Here is a 20,769-nt window from a genome sequence, read left to right on the forward strand (position 1 = left end):
GGCGACATGCAACTAACGGTGTTAGGATTCGGTTAGTCACGGAACGTCGGGAACAAATACGTTAAAAGTTGGGATCGTTAGCATCCAATTCGTTAGTTGGGACCGACAACGACCAAATTAGATAGTTGGGACTGATAAAAACCAATATACCTATTCATAATAATATATAACAAAAAACTATAAGTAACCCGCGTGACACGCGGGCTAAAAGCTAGTGTGTGTATATATATATATATAGTATTGTATTTGCATATATGCAATAACGCGTATTGTATATCTACTATAGTGTTGTATTACGTGCAATACATGTTATTGTGAATGGTTCAATCAAATCAACTATATTCGATATTTGGTAATAATATGTGTTAATATCGCCACCACCACATAGCTACGAGTTCGTTAAGCTAGTTATGATAATTACATAATTAATACATCATTTATAGCATTTCACATTTTAGGGTCCCTGATCTATTTTTCATGTGACAATGCTTCATCGTCAACAAATTCTTATCCTTAAGGTGGTTGGCGGTGGTGGGGGCAATGGTTAGTGACGGTGAGTGGGTGTTGGTAGTAATGGCGACGGGTGGCGGTGGGTGTTGATAGTAATGGAATAAATTTCAAGTGTTTTCAGAAGAATGAAATGGACAAAGTTTTTTTTATAGCGCTTGAAAACTATCATAATATCCGAATAAACTTTCCTAAGACGGTATGTCAATTGTCCATACCGAGAAAACCCACCATCATCAGAAAACCCTTGTCACTTTTAGAACCTCGGACCTAAAATATCCCAACTCCCAAGCCTTAAGTATCACCTAGGGGTGAACAACTTAATCGTCATAATTGTTTAACCGAACTTATTTTAACCGATAACCGACATAACTGGTGGGTCAGTTTAGTGAATTTTCAAAAACCGTCAAATATGGGTCATTCTGATTAAAGATAATTCCAAACACGCCATAATCGAACCCCTATTATTAACAATATGTATGTTTGAGAAACTTTTATTGTTTTGGTTACTACATAAACCCTAGTAAAATGCATAAACCCTGGTAAAACCAACCTAAAATGCATAGAACAACTGTTAGACGAGCTATCATCATCGGAAACGGGTTTGCCGGAGCTGAGAATCAATGTTACGGATTAATCCGAGCTTTAGGCCTATCTCATCACCATTCCTTTTATGTATGTATGTATGCTTCCTACTATTTCATTTCTCTATTTGATGTTTGTAGTTATTGTTTGTTTGATCAGCGTGTTCGTAGGCCAAAACTGTGGCTCCCTGTTTCCACCCCCAAAACATTATTATTACATAGATTCAAAAAACAAGTCTTTCATCCACAACCCATTCTTCCTGCTGGTATGTATGTCAAACTTATTTCTTACTATAAAAGCATGCGAATTTGCCTTGACTATTTCCTACCATATCATTAAATTTGTATAGATGATATTCCAGATCAATCTGATGATATCTTAGAGGCTGATGCTCAGGCTATTGCGACCGATATCAGAGAGACCTTTCATAAGTATGCTTTGTTTTTATTTAATTCATGTTATTTGGATCCAAGTTTTTTTATGTTTGTATCTTTCGGTTTTAGAGATGGCCCTGTATTGGTGGTTGCGTCTGGGCGGGACACTATATCTGTTGCAACTTCAATTAAACGGTTTGCTCCGGACCATGTTTTTACTATACAGGTTTGACAGGAACCGTTCATCGTTATGTTGCTTTGATCCTTCTTAATACTTGGTTTATGCAAAGTTTGATCCGATACATAACATAGCTACAAATGACATGTATTGTTCTGTGATGGTTGTAGATACAACACCCGCGCTCACATTTGAGTAGGTTTGATATGGTGATTACCCCTCAACATGATTATTATCCACACACTCTCGAAGGAAAGAAACAAACTCCTTGGTTTCTTCGTGGCTGGATTACTCCTCGTCAACCTCCGAGAAAAAATGTGGTGGGTAACGTCTAATGTTTATTACTTTAGGTGCATGGGTCAAATAACTAAAATGAGTACAGGTCAGCTTGGTTTAAGATTGTGCTTAGCGCATTATGAGCACATCATGTAAATGCATTGCCTCAAGTGCAGCGATGCGTTTACATCGCATCAGGTTTAAAACCAAGCAGGTTGGTTTGAGCCCACAAACACTTTCAATTCATATTTTTTGAGTTGTGTAAATACTTAATAATGCGTTAAATATGATTTTGAAAAGTTTATTGTAACGATAGTAGCTTAGTTTTTTAATCAAGCTTAATCCACTTGACCTATTAGAGATGAAACAGAACCCAAATCAACCCATATAATATTATAGTTGCAAGTATACTTATGGAGCTGGTTCTATATACAATCCTAGGTCCTAACACTTGGAGCCCTTCATCAAGTTGATTCAGATGCTTTACAATGTGCAGCCTCAGCCTGGCATGATGAGCTGGCGTCGTTGTGCAAACCGTTGCTTGTAGTCAACATAGGAGGACCTATTCGTGAGTCTATTTTCAGATTTATTTTCTTGGGAGAATTTCATATATAACCAAATCAAACTTAAAGAATCAGATATACCCAAGTTAAATGATTTTTTGGTTAAGGACTGTTTTACCCCTATCAAATAAATGTTTTTTTAAAGTTTTAGGATTCTTGTTGGTACTTCGGTTCTTAATAGTTTTCCATTCGATTCAGTCGTCTCATTGATTCCATTGGGTTTTGGTACAACGATCGAAATCGTTTCGTAGAACAATCGATTTCGATTGATTCAAGCGTATTCCTCAAAATCGAGAGTTAACGCAAGTCAGCTTCTTGATGAAAAGATTTGGGTGGTGGGATGGTACCAGTTTTGTAAAAGAAATTCATAAAATATCATATAAAATGTATAAGGTTAAAATATCATATTTTGAAGAAAAAAACATTGTTGATGGATAAAATAAAAAAAACATTGTTGATGGGTAAAATAAAAAAAACATTGTGGATGGGTAAAATAAAAAACATTGTGGATGGGTAAAATATCATATAAAGTTTTACTTTGTATGAAACAAGTAAATATCATATTTTGAAAAAAAAAATACTGTTGATGGGTAAAATAAAAAAAATTAAGGTTAAAATATGAAATTTAAAAGCTTTAGAAAAATAAGGGTAAATTTGTCATTTCTTGATTTGCTTTCAATGAAATAGTTAAATATGATATTTTAACTAGTTTTTAAGGGCATATTTGATATTTTAAGTTTGAGTTGGGTGTATATGAAATTCTCCGTATTTTGCTCATACAGTTTTCTTCTCCTAAAAAGTTGTTCCTATATATAAAAATATGACTATAGTTGATAGAAAGATTAAAAGAAGTCAGTTTTGGTCGTTTTATTTTTTAGTTACCTGACTAATAAGTATTGTCTACAAACAAGTAACGGATTCTTTTCTCCACAACTATGAAAACTTTCCAGTGTTTACTATTTTAACCAAACATGATTTTGTTTTTGCTTATTACAGTTTATTTCCTCATTTTAAGCACATCCAAACACCATCTTCTGCAGTTACCATCATAATTTATTATGCAGAAAATTACCTCACTAGTTTTCTGAATTAACAAGGCTGTTTGGACTTTTGTGCATACTATAGGTCACTGCAAATACGGTGCTGACCTGGCAAGGCAGTTAACAGCATCATTAATGAATGTTCTCCCAACTTGTGGGAGCATTAGGATTTCGTTTTCTAGACGGACCCCGAAGCAGGTACGGATTGTTTCTATTATTAATCAACTCATAGTCAAATGTAAAACATAAAATATTTTTGTAAAGTTTTAACCAACAAACAGGTGTCCGACATATTGGTAAAAGAATTTCATAACCACCCTAAGGTTTATATCTGGGACGGCCAAGGTACCACCATTTTCAGTTATTTCAGTTATTATAAAACACTAATAAAATATATTAATATGGTGAATACATGACACTGTGTAGATCCGAATCCACACATGGGGCATTTAGCTTGGGCTGATGCTTTTGTGATTACGGCTGATTCAGTCAGCATGTTAAGTGAGGCTTGTAGTATGGGGTAATAAGCATATCCGGTTTCTTCAAAATCTTGGCAAATAATCAGTTTTAGCTATTATATTAACTTTTTAATGTTTCAGAAAGCCTGTTTATGTAATTGGAGCTGAAAGGTGCACATGGAAGTTTGCATACTTCCATAAATGTCTACAAGAGCGAGGGATGGCGCGACCATTCACTGGTGACGAGAATGTAAGTTTTAACAAATGCAAAAGACGTTTACTCTTAATATTTTTATAAAGTACACTTTTAGTCCCTGTGATTATAGGATATGGATACATACAAAATCACAAACAAGTCCCTCCATTGTTCAAATTTAAGATTTCTCTCATTTGTTAAATTTTTTATCTAGGGTTAGCGGTCGATTCATGTTTTAATGAAGGGTTTTTTTTGTTTTTTTTTTCCTGCTTTCATTTTGTATTCCGCTTCTTTAAAATCTATAATGGTACTCTGTTGATGGTTTCTTACTTTCTTTCGTCCGGTTTTGATTAAAATTTGGGCCAAATCATGAAGTACAGCTTCATGAAACAACAATCCATTTCTAAGGTTTGATTAATGATAAGCTTTTTTTGTTTCGAATTTCGAAATCTGTAGTTTGTGTTAAGAGTTTTTAAACTGATAAATACAATTCATGAATATAATGCATATGCGTAATTGCATAATCTAAAACTGAAAAGATAGTAATTTAAAAAGGTGAAACGGCCAGTTCGGTTTAGACGAGCGGTTCAAAGTTCCACAACATTGGCCGAATCATCAAACCCCCAAAATCGGGACATATAAAACCCTCGACCGACTTTTAAAATCTGTAGTCTCTGTTAGAGTTTCCAATATGATAAGCATTGCATATTCTAAAAAATAAAAAATAAAATAAAATAAATTTAATTAACATGATTACAGATTAATGCATAATCTTGATTTCATATATTCAATTTGTTCAACATAAATCGACCCTGTATAAACCTAAAGAACCAGTATATTCAAATCAACGCGTCAAATGGTATAAACCCCTACCTGTTAACAATATACAAGTTTGACCCATATACTTGATAATAATACAAATAGTAATTAAAGTTTAGTTTAAACTTTCAACAATTACATGGTGTTATTGCACAGATAGCCAAATCCTGGACCTATCCTCCCTTACAAGACACTGCGGAAGCAGCGGAGCATGTGATTCAAGCACTAGCCAAGCGTGGCTGGAATTTGCAGCCTTGACGGGTTAGAATCATATTGATGGTCAAACGTTACTTTGACTGGGTTTATAGGAAAAGAAGATGCCATTCGTTTGATGAGAAATAAAAAGGAATATCGAAATTCAAGTGGCTGAAGCGGTAGCAGCTACTTTCAAAGTAATAGAAAGAAAAGCAACGTCTGGAATGGGAGAGTTAAAGTCGAAAAGAGGATTCCTCGCTTCTTTCTCATTTAAAACTGTGCATAAGACTTCCATTTCAACAAATTAGGACCTTGAAACGCTTTTGGTTTAACCTCTCAACATGTTAAATTCAAATTTTGTTTTTGTAGAGGAATGAACATTTTGTGCTCTTATGAATGCCCATGGCTCTGGTTACTGGTCTTTTGAATGTTTTTGGTTTCTGTTGGAATTAGTGGTATAAAATTTCGTTTTTGTGTTGATTGTTTCCAGTTCTACTTGGTTTAAGTAGATGTGCTATCTATCTAGTTGATGCTATAATGGCCTGATTATGGAATGAAGTTTTAGGTGTTTTTGTGTGTGTGTGTGTGTGTGTGATGAATATAGGATGTTAGAATTCAATTTATATATTTATACATGAAGATTTTGTTAGGTCCAGTGCTTCATAAAGTTAATGATGATAGTAGTAAGTTAATAAAAGCCAAGATGTAAATTTAGGTTGTTATTTGGTACTTCACTAGAGGAATTGAACACGTCTATGAGTGAAAGGTGTGACTTGCCACCTTATGATTGCTCGAGTTGAAACATGTCACCCTTTTATTGCAAGTAATGAGATGGCAATTGGTTGTATTAAAAGGTTTACATGGAATTGATTGTAAATTTTATTTTCTTCTAATTTTTAATAAAAATAGAAAAACAATGAACTTGAGTTTTTTGTTTTGTTTTGAGTATAAAGTAGAAACACCAAGACTAAACTGATGTGAAATCATAAAATCTCATATTAGGAAACATAGATTGAAGTCTTGGATCTCCGAGAATACAGAGAGAAAGAAAATCGTGTTAATGGAGTTGCTATAAACTTTATGATTTCATATTTAAGGGGCGGTCAAGATAAGTGGGTATGGAGTGATGATAACTTCGGTGCATTCTTGGTAGCCTCTGTTAAAAAGCTTCTCTATCAAGTTGAGACTCTTCATAAAAAAAATCTTAGAATAGAATTCTTGGGTTCCGTTAAAAGAGAATGTTGTGGTGTGGCGTGCGCTACTAAATCGTCTCTCTACTACGGACAACCTGATAACGAGAAAAGTATTCTCAGGCCCGGTTGTGTGTAGCGGTTGCTTGGCTACAGGGGAGTCCGCTGACCACATATGTATTTCATGTTTTGTAGCCTTGGTGGTGTGGCAAAGCATCAGTGCCAACTATGAGGCTGGGCAAGGTGGTTGACCGACCCTGGCCTGATCACCCCGAATCCCGACAGGCTTGAATTTTTAATTTTCTTAAAATTGTATATACTTTTTTGAAAAAAAAAATATGTATTCTTAATATTTAAATCAAATTACGCAACTCATTGTCGATTTGTATAACATATATATCAGGCGGTATAATTTGAGAACTTGTTGAGTTTTAAGAACTTTAGGAACGTCATTCTTAACCACACATTTAATTAAATATGTTAGATTATCTGGTTGAGATTAAATCTGATTAAAAAATTAAGTATGAGAGAATATAAATATGTATAGCGATTACACTAATTTAAACATCCGTTACATTATGTAAAAAGTCGATTCGGTGCGTAAAAAATGTTGTAAGTTTTCTACGTACATGTGACCTACATATATTACATATATGTAAAAAATCAAAACAAAAATTATTACGTTGAATTCTTTCGAGTTCTTAAAACTCAAAGTGATTTTCAAATGAAATCAACCATATATATATATATATATATATGTGTGTATATATATATATATATATATATAGGATCATGATCATGAGAGAACCTTTTTGAAATTGAGAACTATGAAAACCATTTTGGACCACAAAAAACTCATAAATAAAAAAAATCATAAAATAAAAAAAAACACAAAAATCAAAAAAGTAAAAAAACCAAAATTCTTATTTTATCATCCGGGTTTCATAAAAAAACTCGGTTTAGCTAAATTATATACACATATGTATAATATATACATATATGTACATTTACATGTTTTTTTTGTATACATGTGTATAATTTAAGATAAATGATACTGTACATATGTGTATATCACGTAACTAAAAATTATATAAAATTATACATATATGTATAATACGACCTTTTTTTTGTTTTTTTATTAATGAAACCATAATGAAATATAAGAATTTTGGTTTTTTTTTACTTTTTTAAAATTTTTATTATTTTTTGTTTATGATTTTTTTAAATATTTTTTTAAATGTGCTTTTAGGGGTCCAAAATGGTTCTCAAAGTTCTCAATTTGCAAAGAGTTCTCTTAGGATCCTTACCTTTTATATATATATATATATATATATATATATATATATATATATATATATATATATATATTGGTTTGAGTTCATGTGAAAAGTCACATTAGTGTGAGAAGTGTAAGAAAATAATTTAAACCAATTAGATTTTTTCTTTTTTATTTTTTCATATAATTAACGTAGGGGTAACTTGATAATTTGTTTTATATGATATGTATTAATTGTATTTGTTAGTTTCAAATTATCAAATCAAATTATTTTTAAAAGTTACTTCGGTGAACAATAATATCGAATGATTATTTCAATTTTTAGCTGATCATACAAGCTAAGCATTATTATTATTATTATACACAAACATTTTTAGCATTATTATTATTATTATTATTATTATTATTATACACACAAACATTTTTAGGTGATATTTCCAACACCACCCTACACTTTCATACACACGAACATTTTAAGCGTAAGTCATAGCTAATAATTCACTACAATGCCATACAAAAGTAGTCATCATCATTCACCATTTAGACACAACTACATGTAGTCAGATAAAACGAGTTGTCAAAAAGTTTGTCTAAACAACTACATGTATCACTACACTGCCCTATGCAAATTTATTGAACTGTCCTACACAAATTTAGAAACAACTATATGTAGTCAGATAAACTATATGTTCACCTACACTACCCTACACAAGTTTATTGAACCACACATTAGTATCGCAACTATCCTACACGTTCTTACATCACTCAAACTATGTTATAATAACCATACAAAAATAAAAATTATGTTCAATAAATCTTTTCCCAAAATCCATACTATGATTTACAAACATAAATATTGTTAACTAACGTGTGTATCACACTTCCCTACATTAATCTACACTATAATACACTCCCATAAACACAAAATTAACGTATCTTTGGGAAATATGAAAATATGGAAACAATATTTGATATCTTTGGAAAATATGAAAAATTGATTATGGTAGCATGATTATGGGAATTTTGGATAATAATCTACAATTTTAATGTATCTTCTAAACACAAGATTACTACACTACCCCTTTTAATTAAAAAATGCATTAAAACAATGAGTTATTAATTACAAAAATGTCATAATCAATGTAGGCCATTGATCAATCTAATCAATGATTATAAATAACTTCTCACACTAATATGATTTCTCCAATGAACCATCTCATTTACACACACACATATATATTGCACAACCCAAATGATAACTAAGTAAGCTTATTTAAAAATATAATTGTTTAAATCAAATAAAATAAACCTTTTACTTAAGGCCCAAAATTTTACTTACGTTGTTAAAAACATGGGCCGACTAGATCATATCAAATGAAGATTGGAAAATTCGTTATAAAAAAGAGGGCCGACTAGATCATGAACGTATGCCGACTAGATCGCGTTATTAAAATTAAAAAATACTAACATTTTAAACTATAAATAGGCAAGAATCGGGATAGATATATGAACCACCAAAATCTACCCAAACACTTGCCCAATATCCTTGCAAAATGTCTTCCAAATTTGTAAAAAAAAAGCCACGTCCAAACCTCAAACCAATATATATCAGTATGACCTGTCTCCATTTCTAGAATATGTGGCCTCGGAATTAGGATGCGATCAATAAGTGTGGAAGTGGGGGTGGGGTGTACTCCATATCACACTACTCCAACTACCACCGGCTTCACTTCATCCACCATATTTCACGAGGAAGGTTTCGTTGGGGGGGGGGTCCCGCTTGATATATAGAGAGGCGACCCAACCAGAACCTTGAACACCCGACATTGTGATGTGTATGTCGTCAAAGTCAAAGATGTAGAGCAAACGACACATCTAGTCGCTGGTTCCAATTACGCACACCAAATTAATTAAATATCATGTATTTTGTTATTAAAAAATGATATTGTAATCGGTATATTTATAACAATCAATGATATTAATCATATAACTTTGTTAACTTTTTTGTGAATTTAATATTAAAACATACGTAGCTATAAAATTCGTTCAATAGTTGTAGACATTTTTGAAAACTTCACGATCTGGTCGGCGTTTTCACGATCTAGTCGGTATTCGTTCACGATCTAGTCGGCCCTCTTTTCTGATAACGTTTTTTATAATCTTCATTTGATATGATCTAGTCGCCCAACATGTCACTAATATAGAACATGTAAGTCTTCCATTATTACTCTCATCTAAATCTCTTAAAAGCTTTCAAAGCACATTTATGAGGTACCAAAAACTTTGATTTTGACTTAATATGCATAGCTTTTACTCATTATTTTGATTTATAAATTATTTATCTTTATTTAAAAATAGTGTTTGTGTTTACTTTTTAGTTGTTTTAAGTGTTAATGTATATGTATATTATGTATGTGATACATATCAGGTGTGTGTGCGGTGCAATGCGGTACGATTTTAGGCTAAAACGTACTTAACTCAAAAATAAAAGATGTTATTTTTTTTAATTTTTTAAAACCGTTTGGTTATTTTGCTTTTAATGGTTAATGTTGAGGCGGTTTCTTAGGATTTTTTTCGGTTCGGTTTTGTATTTTTGGTTTTTTTAATTCCGGTTTGATTTTTTCGATTTCGTGCACACTCCTAATATATATATATGTGTGTGTGTGTGTTTTATATGTATTAGTTATACATATTGTATACATTCGTATATGATAACCCTTAAGAGTATGTGCCCATCTAAAATATATCTAATAGAGATAAATTTTGGATTGTCCCCTTTTGGGATTGGTTTTTGGATATTATATCTCGTGTAGGATATTTACAGGTTGACTAATTAAGAAAAAATCAATAGTTATTTCCTCATACTCTTTCACGTTTGCGTTTTATACGCATACTTTGGGAGTTGAGGGGAAATGATGCCGATTTTTTCTTAAATAGTCAACTCATTAAATTGTATACACACGTGATATAATTTTCAAAAAGTGGGTTAGGATCTGCCGCCTTAGAGCACCAATTTACACCACATACGTATATTTATTTGTTATTTTGTTTTCAGATGGATCGTAAAGACTGGATGTATGGTATTCCAAGTACTAGCAAAACATATATAAATGACGTTCAAGGTTTTCTTAAGGCTGCCAAAGATAATAAAGTAAAAGTTGGAGATGAAATGATTTGGTGTCCTTGTAGGGATTGTCAAAACTACAAAAGATTTGATAATATTAATGAAATGGCGTTTCACTTGACGACTCGTGGTTATAAGCCTAAATACACTTGTTGGTTAATGCATGGTGAGTCACTTGGTGATCGTGGCATGTCGTCAAATAATTAAGGAATGAAGATAAACGTAATTCAATAAATGACGACGATGGGGATTTAAATGACACCAATGACAATTTAAACGACATGTTTAAAAATATAGAGACTGATGTTGGTGATGATGAACTAGACATATTAAACATCTTTTTGATGGTTTATAAAAACCATTATATACCGGTTGTTTGAAAATTTTTACAAATCTATTAGAGGCTGTGCATGAATTGCTTCTGGAAGATAACAAGTTACAAGTTTTGTTTTACAATGCAAAACAATTGATGTGTTCGATGAGTTGAAAGTTAAAAGAATACACGCATATCCAAATGATTGTATGTTGTACAAAAAAAGTTAAAAAATGATCACAAGTGTTTTAACTGTGGTGCGTCGAAGTATAAGCGTAAACCGAAACGGGTTTTTAACAGAGTGATCTAGTCGGCGTTTTCACGATCTAGTCGGCCCGACAAAGACATGAATGCAGTCGACCCGACGAACCAGTCGTCACGTCAGCTTTATGGACATGTGTTCACTTTTATTGGCTATACGAACTAGTCATCTTGAATGATCAAAAAGTCGTCCCGCTTTTTTTTGTAATGGACATTTTGGGAATTCTTTGTAAATGGTGGACAGATTTGGAAAACCATATTTTAATATGGATATTACGGGAATTTTCCTTAAATAATGCTTAATAATCTTAAATACATATAAACGAAAACTTAAAATGCTCTATGGTTGTTTCCCATCTTATCTTAAACCACCAGATTGCTTTATTTGTAAATAAAAGCTTCTCATGCATTTGACCCGAATTCATGGGTATGAGTCTCACCAAACCCATATAACTCTTAAACGGGATATAACATTTAGTTTTACATATCGGTTAATCAAAGAAACCTTAACCTTGATAGCTTTTAAACGAGTTATTTATTACATCTCATTTATTTGTGAAATCATTTCATAATCAAACTCTAAGTATATTATTAACTTGTTTACAATAAATAAAATTAAAATTTAAAAAAGTATATAAATATCATAAACGAAAAATGTAAAACAACCTCTGTAATACGAGAATAAAAGGAGTAGTATTTAATATAATAAAATATTTTATTTCTTTAGTCAATTAAGGGCAAAAGCGTCAAACCCACAAAAGTAGAAGAGGGAAGAACTCGTAGTTAGATTTTGAATAAAAAAAGTGGGGGGAAATACATACTCCAAATCCAGTTGAAGACAAGACACTTATCTCAATGGCACCAAATCCATGATCCTCGTTTCACAACATCCTTAATTATTTCGAAGCAGCAAACAGGTACTATTGGAATCTGCATCTCAATCTTCATTCATCTAACCACTGTATTATCTCTACTTGTTAATCAAATTCTTGCAGTTTTTGATTATTCAGCTGATTTTTATTTATCCTTTTGAAATTTACAGATATGATTAGTAGTGTAATTTTTATTTAGGATTTTAATATCTTACCAGCTTAATAAATAAACGGGTTGTGATTGGGCTGACATTAAGCCAGGGTCTCTTTGGAAGCAGCCTCTTTATTTTTCGGGATAAAGGTAAGGTTTGCCTACACTATCTCACCCTCCCCAGACCCTGCTAATATGTTTGTTGTTGTTGGTGACATATTTAATTCAATGGGTCATGTTCGGGTTAATGTGTTTTATACTCTCGTTTATGTAAACGGTTGACCTGCTTAATCCAATTTTTACAACTCAAAAACCCGATTAACATGTTTAATGGGCTGATTACAATTTGTCAACCCGTTTGACACATTTCGGTAAATGGGTTCACCGGGTCATGTTCAAGTTACAAGTTTTTAAATCTGTACATGCTAGAGTTGATGTTTTAAGTTTTAACACAAATAAAAATATGGGTCCTTTTCAGTTGACCAAACTCGCAACCCAAACTGACCGGTTTGATTTCTTTTGCAGTTCATCAAATGGGGAGGAATTTAAGCCTTCTACTTAAGCGAGAATTATTAAACCTCGATAAAGATCCCGATAGCAAAAATTCATCCATGAAAGGAATAAAATCTTACATAAAAAATTTAGATTCGTCCGCGATCCCATTCTTCCTTTCTCAAATCTCCAACACCAAACAAACCGAATCAACACCAACCGAATACACAATCTCACTTTACGAAGTCCTCGCACGCGTTCATGGTCCAAAAATTATTCCCCAAATCGACAACATCATGTCCAGTATAATCAAAACATTAAAATGCTGTCCCCCCTCTTTTTCCCTTCACCAAGCTTGTTCAAAAGTGGTCCCCACCATTGCTACACACGCGGTAGACCCCGCTACACCGGATCACAACAAACGGAAAATTATTCACTCGCTTTGTAAACCCCTCTCGGACTCTCTTTTGTCGAACCAAGATAGTTTGTCATCTGGTGCAGCTTTATGTTTAAAGGCTTTGGTTGACTCGGATAATTGGCGCTTTGCTTCGAGTCAAACGGTCAACGAGGTGTGTCAAAGGGTTGTTGGGGCTTTAGAGAAATGTTTAACTACAAATGCACATATGGGTTTGGTTATGTCTTTAGCGGAACGTGATGGTTTAATCGTTGAAGCGTATGCACGGTTGTTGGTTCGGTCTGGTGTCAAGATTGTAAATGTGGCTGGTTTGGAAGGCAATTCGCATAAACGATTGATGGCGATTCAAATGATTAGCTTTTTGATGAAAAGTTTGGATTATAAGTGTTTGATGTCGGAACTTGGTTTTATAATTGAGGAAATGAAGAAATGCGATGGTGATGACGATCAAACAACTTATGTTAAAGGTGCAGCGTTTGAAGCAATACAAACTGCGAATAGGATTTTGAGTGAAAAAGGGTCAAAGTTTGAGAAGTTGACTTCGGCTGGTCAAAGGGGTCTCACTGCATCACCTGAATCACAAACAATGAGTTATATGCTCGATTCGCCATATGGGATTAGTGGTTTATCACAAGAAGTTGACTTTGACGGAAGTGGTACTCCTAGTCCTCTGGTGAGTTTAATGAAGTCAAGTTTTTGTTTTTGAATGTTTATTTATCTGTTTTAATTTATCTTATTGTTGTAAACCTTGTTTCAGAGATCTTGGTCTTTTATAAATCTTGAGCATATTAAGATTTTCACAACTCCAAGAAAGCTTATGAAGTGCCTTCAAGATTCAAACCAAAGTCAAAAAGTCAAAAGCCGGTCAAGTCAAAGTTTCATGAGCCCATTGTTGAGCAAGTTTGATCTGAAATGTGACCTTAGTGACAGTTTCGGTCTTGATGAGGAGCGGTTTTATGATGCTTCAGAACACATGTGTCAAGAAGCTGAACGTGAAACTAAACTGACACGTTGGTTTTCGGTTATGAGGATTGTTTGCGGTTTTGTTGTTTTGTTTGGGATAACTGTTTGTTTCTTGTTAGTGGGAGATAAAAGTGAAGAATATAATGTTGTTCCTACTTGATTTAGGTCTTTTGTTGTTGTAAGTCAAAAGTATGAATGTTTATTATTGCTGATAGACATGAATTTGAAGTTTATTAGTTGATGCCTTTTGTTTAAAGGTTCTAATTTGATGTCAAGTGTTTAGCCATGAAATAAGGCTTTAGCTTTATCCAACAATCTAAAAAGGGAAATGTTAGAGGCACCTTGGGTTTTTCTAAAAAACCTCTTAATAGGCTGCCTATAACACTATATGCCGTCTATTAAGAGGTGTTTTTAAAAAAACCCACTTTTTGTCTTATTATGTTTTTTTAGTTTATTTTTTGTGTTTTTTTCTTTTCTTTATATGTCTATATTTTTTTGTTTCCTTTTTTTTATTGTTCTTATATAATAAATTTTTAAAAACAATAAACATTATTATATAAAGTTTTTGTAACAAATTTTTTTTCCAAAACAATAAACCCATATATACACCAAACCAAAACATTATTATATACAAAAACATCGAGTTTTTACATAATAAAACAAAATACACACAAACTATAAATACGGGGTGTCGTCGATGTCGGAGGCCGTAAACGGCGCATCATGAACATTGACGTGGTCGTCGACCCCCTGTCTGACGCCTGATCCCTGACTGTCGTTGTCCACATCATCACCCCGTCCGCGTTTAACGCCCGACGTGCTCGCCTCGTGGTCAAAAGTAGGTGGAGGCGGTACCCCACGCTGAGCGGGGCTGAGGTAACTGACGATCCAACCAATCTGACGCTGCATCTCCAGCTGCACCCGCTGCATCTCCAGCACACCCGTTGCATCTCCAGCATCCCCCGCTCTATGAGCTGTAACCTGGCGTCACTGCCGGCATCGAAACGCACTGCGTGATAAGTACGGGGGACATGCTGTGGCGGTGGCTAATATCAAAACAATAACTAATTAATAAAATAGATGAATTAAAAGTAAAAATTAAACGATAATATAAACACGTACCTCATGTGCGTCAACATCAGCATCAACATCCGCGCCCTCCTCCTCGTCGACAGGCTGGTCAACAACCTGGACCTCCGCCGCTGCTATCGGGGCAGGCTCGACTAAAGGCACCGGGACTTAAGCAGCGCGTGCCGACTGGCCCGACACGAGTCATTAGGGAAGACTACTTGACACACATTCATAAGGGCTTGGTCCGCGTCAGTCAGTATCACCCGTGGCTCCATACGATCATCGAGCAATTCTTTAAGTTTCTCGAGTGCCCATGTGAAGTTCTTCTCTTTTTCCCTAATTATAAATGCGTGGCCAATACAGAACGACTTTGATGTTGATGTCACGCCAACAAATTGAACCAACGGTCAGTCGTACATGTTGGTCTTGTACGTCGTGTCAATCAACAACACCTCAGGGAATGCACGCCACATTTTATGCGACTTATTATGACAGAAGAAAATATCCTCCGTCCTATCGTTCGAAGCATTTTCCCGGGTATAGCACACGAAACCATTTTTATCGAACAAGTGTTCAAGTACCTGCATTGGATTAAATAAAACATTAATAAATATTATAAGCACAAGTTTATATATATAGTAAACTATGAAGGTTTTCAACTACCTTCATGGGGGTATCGCCAATTCTTTCCTCGTTTCTAAGCTGATATGTGTAGTTGTATATGTTCCTGAGTGATGGTTGGCAATCGGGAAACTGGTCTTTTACGGCATCTTGAATTTTTTAGGTCTTCAAGCCGTTCCGATATAACCTCGCAACCAGATCAAGTTCATCGCTGTTCATTTTTCGGAGCTCCGCGTACCCCGCCTCAAAGACAAATGGGATCGTGGTTGTGTGTATCGTTTACCACTTTAAGCCTCCAACATTTACCTGACGAGTCGTACCTGCCTTGGAGTTTAAATGGATAGTATTTTTTGATACTACCGGTACGTCTGATCGTGGCCTTCAGTTTGGGTCCCCTCCATGATTGCATGCAAGGTCCACACCGTTTATCCTTGACCGTCGGACCACAATAACACACCCATGATCTCGTCCTCTCTTTTTTGCCCATTCCTCCAACTCTTTACAAGACTCAAAAATCTAAAACCATTACAAATAAATATTATAAAGAATAATAATAAATATAATAATTAAATAATAACTAAATAATAATAATAATATTATAATAATAATCCTAGCAGTAATTATTTATAATTATATTAACGTAAGTATGAACTAAGTTTAAAGAAAATAATTAGTTTTCATAATTATTTATAACCGGTTATTGGCAAAAAAATATGAGTTATGCCAGGGTTTCTCATAATTAATTTGATTATGAAAACCGATTGACGTACCGGATTGCAAATGGACCTCAGCTGAGTAAAAAGATGACAACGTCAAAAAGAAAAATTATATTTTTTTTGTAATGACTAAATAATTATATTGTACGTTCTTATTATAAAACAAAATAATTCATATTTTCTTTATAACTAATTACTATATATATAAACCGGTTATAAAAATATGATCATGTGTCATTATAAATAATTCAAAGCTAGTACAAAGTCAAAAAGAAATATATCCTAGCTTTTTACGTTAATAATTATAATAATACATATAATAATAAATATAATAATAATAATTAAATAATAATATTAATAAATTCTAACAGTAATAATAATAAATATTATAAATAATAATTGTTAGGGCCTAAATTTTATAGTCGGATCTATGCTCAGGATTCCGAATATGTTCAGGATTCTCGAATAAGTTTAGTATCCTGAGTATTATTGCTAATAAATAGATATTTCTCTCTTGGTGTTGATTTATAATTGCAGATATTAATTGTTGATTTACTCCATGCGAAATACACGGTTGGTGGTTACATAAAACGTGTGGAATGAGTTATAACCGCTAGCATTAAGGGCCAAGTAATGATTAATGGTCAAATATTGATTATTATGCCGAAATCTCGCACTTATAGTTAATATTAGCATGTGTGGGACCACATTTGATGAGTCACTCCCAAAAGAATCGGTCAAAGACGTGGGATGAACATTGAAGAACGTGGATAGACTCAAAAGAAGAGTTCCCCAACGGCTATATTGGAAGACTCTTTCAGTTCCGGGATACTCGGAGAGTTAGTTAGGGATTTCAACCTATCCTGCCGATACAAGTATTCTGAGGATTATACTTCGGGATATCCGACTGTCTATTTGTTTTGCAGATAAGACCACGTGTTTAATATGCTAATATGAACGTGGGTTTGCAACGACTAGTGCTTAGACTTCGTCAAATTAAACGTGGGCAGCAAGGGATGAGTGGAAGAAATAGTCTAGGGTTTCCGGAATAATCGGGATATCAGTTGTAAATCTCTTATTATATATTGAGCTGATAATATCGATAGTTCACACACAATTCACTTGTTTAGCTGCTAGTACTCACTGTATCACTTAGCTCACGATCACTTATCAGCTCCAACATTTGTAATCACTGATTTTATTATTAATAATATTGACGGTGATAGTTTTCACCGTCCGGGGTTTTTTTGTGCCGGAGATCATAAGAATCAAGCGTTAATTCGACCAAAAGTTAGGTTCATAATCCTTAACCGAAGCGATTCAACTAAGGATTAAGTTGTAAACTCTTGACCGAAACAAAGATTATCATAATAAAGGGTTTTTTCCCTCGTAATCATATCTTTGTGTTCGATCTTATTATCGATAAGCACTTCACCTCACGCACTAATTTGATCAAAAGTTGCTTTGTCAATTTTTGACCGAAAGAATTTGGCGCCCACCGTGGGGCAAACGGTGCTTTGATCATTATTCACTCTCAAACGAAACCCTACTCTCAATATCCACAACATGTCTTCACAACCCAAGATTGTTTCTTCTTCTGCCGCAGCTTCAGAATCCTCTGGGAGGCCACCCATGCCTCCTCCTCCTGCTGGTGTTATCCCGAAGAAGCCTGACAATGCTCAGAAGAAACCTGCTACTCCTGTGTTCTCAGGTTCGAGGCCATCTCCCCAGGATCCCGTCATGGTATCCAACAACGACCTTCTGTCTTTGTACAAACGACTACAGGAACAGATGGATCGCCAGAACAAGACCAACCAGATGCTCGTAAGGGAACTGGAAGATGTCAAGAAGTCCAAAAAGCCGGTGGAAGAATTCACACCACTAATCCCAAGATCTCTGGATTTCACTCCTCCAGGATCCTCAGGATTGGTGCATCCAGAGCTAACCACGGCGTACAACTCTGGACCCCCATCTTTCCAGCATTTGGGGTATGCGGGATTACATTTATCTGGATCTCAAAGGTACCCGTATTCATCATCTGCTGGGCCTTCTCAACATGCGGGATCCTCAGGATTGTTCCAACAGTCTGGATCCTCAGGATGGTTCAAACAGTCTGGATTTTCAGGATTGTTCCAACAGTCTGGATCCTCAGGATTGTATCATCAGACGGGGTCCTCAGTTCCTTATCAACAAGCGGTATTCTCGGGATTGCCCCATCAGACTGGTCCCTATCAGCAGGCGGCATCTTCAGGATTAGCTCAAGATCAGCAGCCTCCAGGATCCTCTAATGTGCACCAGGGAGACTTTATCCCGATGCAGACCAATGCTCCAACTGCTCCATCTATCAACCCTGGAAATACTATGTTTAGGAATACGAGCTACATCGCCCAGACCGCTCCTCAGAATGTTAATCAGGGTAACTCTTTCAATACGATTCCATTTAATGCTAATCAAGGATTTTTGCAAGATGCAGGCATAAGTCCGGGTTTAGCCCGATAATTGCAGAAGCTAAAGGAAATGATATCAAATGTCCCTAGCATAATCCGTCCCATAGCTGAAGTTCCCACCGATAGTCACAGGATATCCAGGTTTGTTCCATCAATTAGCGACGTACAGATCCCAAAACGGTTTCAAACCCCAAATATGAAACTATATGACGGCTCAACGGATCCTGAGGAACACGTCGCACAATATAGAGAACGTATGGAGATCAATCCAATCCCTATGGAAATCAAAGAAGCATGTCTTTGCAAAGGGTTTGGGTCTACCTTGATTGGAGCAGCCATGAAATGGCTACTGAGTATTCCTCCTAACACTATCAATTCTTTTTCTCATTTAGTTAACATGTTTAATAATCAGTTTTCTTGCAGTAGAACTTTTGAGAAAATGACAGGTGATCTTTATAGGGTTACCCAGAATCCTAGGAAATCCTTGAGAGATTTTATTACCAGATTTAGTAAGGAGTCGCTGGAAATTCCGAATCTAAACCCAGCTTCAGCAGCTCTCAAGTTGGGGTTAGAAAAAGGCTCCTCTTTCTATGATGATCTCGTTATGACTCCATGCAGGTCATTAGATGAAGCAAGAAGTAGAGCTCTGAGGTTTATTAGGCTATAAGACGACAAGAAAAACTCTAAGGTCGATATCCCGAAATATGATCAGACGAACAGGAAATTCGAATCCCCGGGAAAATCATATCGAGCAAAGCCTTACTACAAGCCTGATAACTCTAGAATTAATGCAGTAGATGAGGAAAACGATGAAGAATATCCTAGTATCTCTGAATATTGTTTTTCTGTTGATATTGGCGGATTAATGTGTGCTATGCAGGATTTAGGTGAGAAAGCCAGGTGGCCAAGGAAAATGGAGAGACCAGGAGACTGGAAAGACAAATCAAAATGGTGTGCCTTCCACGAAGACTTCTGGCACATAACTGATGTTTGCATTGCACTCAGAAGGGAGATCAGCTATCTTCTCAGCAAGGGCCACTTGAAAGAGTTACTTGGCAAGAAAAGGGAAGAGAGCAGGATCCCGAGAAAATTCCTGAAAAGCCGACTCCTCCACCATCAGATGCTAGAAAAATCATGTTCATATCCGGAGGATCCGACATCTGTGGAACCTCTTATTCTGCTGCAAAGAGAAATGCTGACCAAAGAAAGTTAGAAGTGGCTGACAGACCAACAATGACATCTATTCTCACTCAAGAGAGGATTATATCCTTCGATGAAAGTGATAGAGTCGATGTTCAGGATCCTCATCATGATAGTTTGGTAATAACTTTATATGTGGCTAACCATTATGTTCGCAGGATCCTCATAGATGGCGGAATCTCCGTCAACATTATTCAATTAGACGTGTTGAAAAAGATAAATATTCCTGAGGATGAGATCATCCCCAGTTCCTCAGTATTGGTTGGATTCAGTGGAGAAACTAAGAACACTATTGGGGAGATTAAACTCCCAATATATGTCGAAGGGGTAAATAAAATGCAAAAATTTTGTGTTATTGACTGTTTATCTTGTTGCAATATTATATTAGGCAGGCCTTGGATACACGAGATGAAAGTAGTTCCCTCCACTTATCACCAATGTGTGAAACTCCCAAGTCCGTGGGGAG

At 35.0% G+C, this 20,769-nt stretch overlaps 2 protein-coding genes across 6 annotated transcripts; both read left to right on the top strand.

Moving 5' to 3' along the window:
- The first annotated feature begins 1,003 nt into the window (after positions 1-1,003).
- On the top strand, positions 1,004-5,449 carry LOC143561202 (mitochondrial fission protein ELM1-like). 5 transcript variants are annotated; one of them, XM_077049330.1, is made up of 11 exons: positions 1,004-1,182; positions 1,252-1,357; positions 1,454-1,523; positions 1,596-1,692; positions 1,815-1,964; positions 2,362-2,488; positions 3,609-3,721; positions 3,805-3,868; positions 3,950-4,043; positions 4,123-4,231; positions 5,153-5,449. In XM_077049330.1, the coding sequence occupies exons 1-11, from the start codon at positions 1,066-1,068 to the stop codon at positions 5,252-5,254; spliced, it is 1,149 nt and encodes a 382-aa protein (XP_076905445.1). In that variant the 5' UTR covers positions 1,004-1,065; the 3' UTR covers positions 5,255-5,449. The 5 variants fall into 5 exon arrangements, with proteins under 5 accessions (XP_076905445.1, XP_076905443.1, XP_076905444.1 ...); XM_077049328.1 differs by having other exon boundaries at positions 1,454-1,692; XM_077049329.1 differs by having other exon boundaries at positions 1,010-1,357.
- Positions 5,450-12,205: 6,756 nt separating this feature from the next.
- LOC143561203 (protein SINE1-like) lies at positions 12,206-14,408 on the top strand. The gene is made up of 3 exons (XM_077049332.1): positions 12,206-12,272; positions 12,904-13,958; positions 14,043-14,408. Exons 2-3 carry the CDS (start codon positions 12,912-12,914, stop codon positions 14,406-14,408), a joined length of 1,413 nt encoding a protein of 470 aa, XP_076905447.1. The 5' UTR covers positions 12,206-12,272; positions 12,904-12,911.
- The last annotated feature ends 6,361 nt before the right edge of the window (positions 14,409-20,769 follow it).

The sequence above is a fragment of the Bidens hawaiensis genome, unplaced genomic scaffold (genome assembly GCF_021521415.1).
Source record: "Bidens hawaiensis isolate Kalapana, Puna unplaced genomic scaffold, B.hawaiensis_p1.1 tig00020636_1, whole genome shotgun sequence".
In the NCBI taxonomy this organism is placed as follows: Eukaryota; Viridiplantae; Streptophyta; class Magnoliopsida; order Asterales; family Asteraceae; genus Bidens; species Bidens hawaiensis.

Excerpts from the sequence above, each read along its gene's own strand:
- LOC143561202 (XM_077049327.1), top strand. The coding sequence starts at position 1,066 with ATGCATAGAACAACTGTTAGACGAGCTATCATCATCGGAAACGGGTTT. Across the intron at positions 1,965-2,361 it reads AACCTCCGAGAAAAAATGTG|GTCCTAACACTTGGAGCCCT; the intron begins GTGGGTAACGTC and ends ATACAATCCTAG. Across the intron at positions 4,044-4,122 it reads AGTGAGGCTTGTAGTATGGG|AAAGCCTGTTTATGTAATTG; the intron begins GTAATAAGCATA and ends TTAATGTTTCAG.
- LOC143561203 (XM_077049332.1), top strand. The coding sequence starts at position 12,912 with ATGGGGAGGAATTTAAGCCTTCTACTTAAGCGAGAATTATTAAACCTC. Across the intron at positions 13,959-14,042 it reads GTGGTACTCCTAGTCCTCTG|AGATCTTGGTCTTTTATAAA; the intron begins GTGAGTTTAATG and ends ACCTTGTTTCAG.